This window comes from Anomaloglossus baeobatrachus, chromosome 1, assembly GCF_048569485.1.
Source record: "Anomaloglossus baeobatrachus isolate aAnoBae1 chromosome 1, aAnoBae1.hap1, whole genome shotgun sequence".
NCBI classification, from domain to species: Eukaryota; Metazoa; Chordata; class Amphibia; order Anura; family Aromobatidae; genus Anomaloglossus; species Anomaloglossus baeobatrachus.
The window spans coordinates 274591334-274597333 of record NC_134353.1 but is presented as its reverse complement, the minus strand read 5'-3'; the positions used below and the strand labels follow the sequence as shown (position 1 = coordinate 274597333).

Here is a 6000-nt window from a genome sequence, read left to right as displayed (position 1 = left end):
GTGAGGATTGGAGTTTTGGAAACAATGATGTACTGGAACAATTTTCTGAATAATAAAATCAAGCATAGCAGAACTTAATTCATTCTCTTTCATATCCAAAGTATTCAAGCTTAACACATGAAGAGTAGTGGATATTCGTGGATATTCGGGTTCGCTGAACCAGCAAGGACTAAAAAAAATGGATTTGTCTATGAGACACACACAATACTAATCCTGTAAGTGAAAAGAAATAAAACACAAACAAAGAAAAAATCCTTTAATTGAAATAAAGTACACACATCCTCTTCCACCCCTTTATTAACCTCAAAAACACACTTGCAGGTCTGGCGTATATAAGGGTTAAGGGTTAAGTCCACCCCTGCATTCATACCCGACACACCACGGTCCTGTGTATTATCTGAAAATGCCTTATTTTGTGATTTCGCCACCAGGTGGCAGTGTTGCTCTGTAAAGGCCCTGGCACTTGGGTGAGCAGGCAAATAGTTAAGGAAGAGGAGGAGATCAGCATGTATAAAAGGGAAAAGCAGGAAGCAGACAGAGAGAGAGGGACCTGAGACATGTAGGAATTCAGATGTCACTGAGCACTGATCCGGACCCGAAGGGTCACCCCTGTGGCTGCAACTTGCGAGTTCCTGGACGAATGGCGGAACTGCGTCCCTATGGAGAGGGGTTTAGTCTGGCAGTCGGGGGCTCAGAATCGGTGCCTGCTGGTGGGAACAGGAGGAACCCTCACCCCCTGGAAGAGGTCAGTGTGCCCACTCATGTTTGAAGTGCGGGGTATGTCTGGATGTCCTGTTACTAAAGAGAGATCTCTGCAAGGAAGCGGACCCCGGGTGACCATGGAGAGGAGTGAGGGGAAGAAAGGGCCTTAGAATGTAGACAGGGCATAGGTGCCTGAGGACCAATGGCTGCATCTGTTACATGTGGATGGAAGAAGATGTACTGGGAATTCCAGGAATAAAGTGAACTGTTTGTTTAAGAAAGACCAAAGAGTCCACACTTTATTGCCTGATGAGAGAATGGGTGTCGCCTGAGACTGTAACGGAGTCTGTCCTGTTTGTGGTGCGGTGACGGAGTCACAGCAGGTTGTGCTGTGACCTGTTGTTCCCCTGCTGCCACATCGACTACAAGCTGCCTGCTCCTTGCCAACCACCACACGTAATCTATACAAAGTCACATGACAATCTTCAGCTTTGTTACATCCATAGGCAGCAGGGAGGGAAAACGTCCACTGTCTGCAGGCTCCAGAACTAACTGACAGCCAAGGGGGACTCAGCTGTGAGCAGTAAAGATGAGCCACCCCCCTGGCGTTCGAGTTCAGTTCGGTTCGTCGAACGGAGGCCCTGTTTGACGAACATTCGGCGAACCGTTCGACAAACCACTCGAACCCCATTGAAAACAATGGGAGGCAAACACAAACACATAAAAACAAATTATACATGTACACATACAGTTAATAAACATTGCTATAACACTTACAGGTCCCTGCGACGCGACCTGCACTCTGTCTCCCGCCGCTTTTCCTTCTGATAATCACTGCGTCCTCCCGGTAACCAGCACTGATGATAGGACCTATCGTGACCTCAAAATAGCATGTGACCAGTCACGTGTCTATTATCTCATTGGCTACAGACTAGTCACATGGCTAGACGTCATGCTAGGTCCTGTGAGGGCATCTCTCTGGTACACGGTGATTGTTCCAGCATCTCCGTGTACCGGCGAAATGCTCTGGCACATGATTGGCCCACATGCAGGGACTGGATGCCACAACCGGTGAAATGCGGCACTGGGAATCACGTGATCGGAGCCTGTCACCGCTTACAGCCCGCAGCTTCTGCTCACTCACTGAGTGATTAGACTTCACGGGAGCAGCAGCGTCTTCCTGCCATACAGTGCTGTCTGATGTAGGAGAGCTGCATGGGTTGAAGGAGAAATAAGACAGAAGAGCAGGATCGTGGAGGGCTGACAGGGAGTAATAAACATGGAGTCTCTAATGTGTCTGTGTATTTATTTCTATTAAAGTATTTTTTCTCTGTGTGGTGTCTTTTTTTTAACCCTTTATTGGAGATTCTTAATGGCCGGGTCAAACTTGCCTTAAATTAAGAATCTCTGGTTTAATACTAGCTAGTAAAACAAAGCTAGTATTAACTCATTATTACTCAGCAAGCCACCCGGCTTCAGGGCTGCTGGAAGAGTTGGATACAGTGCCAGATGATGGCGCTTCTATGAAAGCGCCATTTTCTGGGGCGGCTGCGGACTGAAAATCGCAGCAGAGGGGTCAAGTAAGCTTGGGCTAACCTGTGCTGCGGATTCCAATCCCCAGGTGCCTAGTTATACCTGGCTGGACACATAAATGGGGCGAAGCCTATTGTCAGGTTTCCAGGTTTTCCAGTTCTCTTTTGAATGAGCTTGCCCTCAGTTAACATGGAGTTTAAGGTTCTGTTGCCCTACTTCCTGTCCAGCTGCTTAAAAGGCCGCCTCTCAGCCCAGTCCAGTGCCTGAGTATACTGCTTGCTGTGTGCTCCTGCTTTGCTGTTTCTACTTCCTGATTGCCTTGGATTCTCCTGAAACTCTACCGACCGACTCTGGACCATACCCGGTTTTCTTCAAGCTGTGCCCGGACTCCGTCTGCCGTCTTTGATCAGCACTCTGCCCGGTTCGTAACCACTCTGGACAATCATCCCGTACGGACACTCCTGGACTATACCACTTGCCCCTTGTGTACCGGCTGCCGCACATTTAGGCCTTCCGGGGTTGATTGCCGGACAGTCCCTGTACAGGGGTTCGCTCTGGTGGTCTCCCTGGGGGAGTCCGGTGCGTGGCCCCGGGAATCCCCTTCGCTCCGTTTTGTGTGTTGTTTTACTGTGTTTATTCCCGTTGTGTATCTACCGTGGTGACATATTATATAACATCTTGTACCAAGAACTCGTCTCTGTTGTCATTGCCCTAACGCAATCGAAATCCTCAGAACATACAGTAGTATTACACCTATGTCGATTTTTTTTTTTTTAATTTTTTCATGAAATTCTTAAAATAATTAAAAAAAGGGCTTCCCTATTTTTTTTTAGTTCACAGCCGGGTACAAAAAGGCAGCTGGGGGTTGGGGGCAGCTGTACCTGCCTGCCTGGCTAGCATACAAAAATATGACGAAGCCCACGTCATTTTTTTGGGGGGGGGGGAACTCCGCCATACAGTCCTGGATGGAGTATGTTGAGCCTTGTAGTTCTGCAGCTGCTGTCTGCTCTCCTGCATACACTAGTGAATGGAGCATGTTGAGCCTTGTAGTTCTGCAGCTGCTGTCTGGTCTCCTCCATACAGACAGACAGCAGACAGCAGCTGCAGAACTACAAGGCTCAACATACTCCATCCAGGACTGTATGCAGGAGTTTTTTGCCACCCCAAAAAATTATGTGGGCTTCGCCATGTTTTTGTATGCTAGCCAGGTACATCAAGAAGCTACGGGCTTCCCCCAACACTAAGCTGCCTATTTGTACCCGGCTGGGAACCAAAAATATAGGTAAGCTCTATTTTGTTTAATTATTTCACGAATTTCATGAAATAATTAAAAAAAAAAAAAATGACGTGGGCTTCGCCCAATTTTTGTTTCCAGCCAGATACAACTAGGCAGCTGGGGATTGGAATCTGCAGCTCAGGGTGCCCAAGCTTTCTGGGCACCCCTGCTGCAAATTGCAGTCCGCAGCCGCCCCAGAAAATGGCGCTTTCATAGAAGCGCCATCTTCTGGCACTGTATCCAACTCTTCCAGCTGCCCTGGTGACGGGTGGCTCGCTGGGTAATAATGGGGTTAGGGCTAGCTGTATATTATCAACTGGCCCTAAGCCCGAAATTCATGGTGTCACGCCAATATAAGACATGGACACCATGAATTTCTAGTACAGATAAAAAAACACAACACACAGAAAAATATTTTTATTAGAAATAAAACACAACACAATTAGTGACTCCATCTTTATTGAAATAAAGAACCCCCATCCGCAGTAATCCTGGGTCAAGGGTCCCGCGCCGTCCAATCCGGATCCAATATCATCTGATCGGTTTGCTGGAAGGCAAAGCGATCATATGATGTGTCAGGTTCAAGGGCCTAAATCACATGACACAGCAGCTGATTGGATAAACGGCTTTTATACAATCAGCTGATGCATCAGTGCAAAAAAAAAACCACACACTTCTGTGCAGACTCCTGTCCGACAGCATCAGCTAATAGTTTAGCCGGCCGGGTGGTAAAAAGCTGGCCTCACCGCTCAACTTATAGTGTCAGCTGATTCCGTCAGGTGGCCGCAACAGCTGATCATCGACAGGTCTGAGAGGGAGAGCGAGAGAGAGAAAGAAGAGAGATAAAATAGAGAAAAGAGAGAGAAAAGAGAGAGAAAACAGAAGAGAGAGAGGGAGAGAGAGAAGAGAGACAGGAGAGAGGGAGAGAGAGAAGAGAGAGAGAGGAGAGAGAAAGAGAAGGAAAAAGAAAAAGAGAGACTGAGAAAAAGAGAGAGGGAGAGAGAGAGGAAAAAAGAGAAAAAGAGAGAGAGAAAGAGAAAAAGAGAGAGAGAGGAGAGAGAGAGAAAGAGAGTGAGAGAAAAAGAGAGGGAGAGAGGGAGAAGAGAGAGGAGAGAGAGAGGGAAAAACAGAATAAGAGAGACTGAGAAAAAAAGAGAGAGGGAGAGAGAGAGAGAAAAAGAGAGAGAGAAAGAGAAAGAGAGAAAAAGAGAGAGGGGAGAGAGGGGGAGAGAGAGAGAAAGAGAGAGAGGGAGAGAGAGAGGAGAGAGGGAGAGAGAAAGAAAGAGAGAGAGAGAAAAAGAGAGAAAAAAAGAGAGAGAAAGGGAGAGAGAGAAAGAGAGATAAATAGAGAGAGAGAAAGGGAGAGAGAAAGAGAAAGAGAGTGAGAGAATAAGAGAGAAAAAGAGAGGGAGAGAGAGAAGAGAGAGGAGAGAGAGAGGGAAAAACAGAATAAGAGAGACTGAGAAAAAGAGAGAGAGAAAAAAAGAGAAAAAGAGAGAAAGAGAGAGGGAGAGAGAGAGGGAGAGAGAGAGGGAGACAGAGAAAAAGAGAGAGAGAAAGAGAGAGAAAGAGAGAGAAAGAGAGAGAGAAAGAGAGAGGAAAAAAGAGAGAGGGAGAAAAAGAGAGAGCGAGAGAAAGAGAGAAAAAGAGAGAGAGAGGGAGAGAGGGAGGGAGAGAGGGAGAGAGAAAGAGAGAGAGGGAGAGAGAGAAAGAGAGAAAGAGCGAAAAAGAGAGAGAGAGAGAAAGGAAGAGAGAGAAAGAGAGAAAAATAAAGAGAGAGAAAGAGAGAGAGAGAAAGAGAGAGAGAGAAAGAGAGAGAGAGAAAGAGAGAGAGAGAAAGAGAGAAAGAGAGAGAGAAAGAGAGAAAGAGAGAGAGAAAGAGAGAGAGAGAAAGGGAGAGAGAAAGGTAGAGAGAGAAAGAGAGAGAGGGGAGAGAGCAATGCAGCCTCATTCCGTGAACTGCTCCGATTTTAGAGGTGTGGCCCGTGGCTCACAGCTGATGTCCGGCTCTTCCCCTCAGTGCATAATTAAATTAAATTATAATTATAAATAAATAATAATTACGGTATAATTTAAAATTAAAAATAAATTATTTTTTTTACCGGGACGGCCGAGACTTGGACTCATGAACTCAGGCTTCTTAGATGGGAGCTCTAACCATTGAGCCACTGGCTCTATTGAGAAACATAGGGAGATTTGGTAAGCTTGACGTCTACATTGCAGAGTGAAGTCTGGTGACAGCGCGGCTCACTTCAGGTGCTACGTGGAGAGGACACAGATTGCTCCGTTATTTTCATGTAGCAGAGCTGACAGTGTTGTGTGGATTACTTCGGACCTGGATTGTTGTTTGGGGATTAATAAAAAGGTAAATGAGGTTTTTTTGTCTTTTATTCCAAATAAAGGATTTTTCGCTGTCTGTGTTTCTTTACTTTCACTTACAGTTTAATCATGGAAGGTATCTCGGGGAGACGCCTGGCATGATTAACTCC

The 6000-nt window shown here is 46.3% G+C and overlaps 1 protein-coding gene across 9 annotated transcripts in view; it reads left to right on the top strand.

The window, feature by feature from the left end:
* The first annotated feature begins 545 nt into the window (after positions 1-545).
* CENPE (centromere protein E) overlaps positions 546-6000 on the top strand; it is a 383839-nt gene continuing 378384 nt past the window's right edge. For all 9 annotated transcript variants that reach the window (XM_075350238.1, XM_075350220.1, XM_075350205.1 and 6 more), the window contains exon 1: positions 546-745. In XM_075350238.1, coding sequence (XP_075206353.1) covers positions 660-745 — 86 coding nt within the window. In that variant the 5' untranslated portion in view covers positions 546-659. The remainder of the gene's footprint in view (positions 746-6000) is intronic.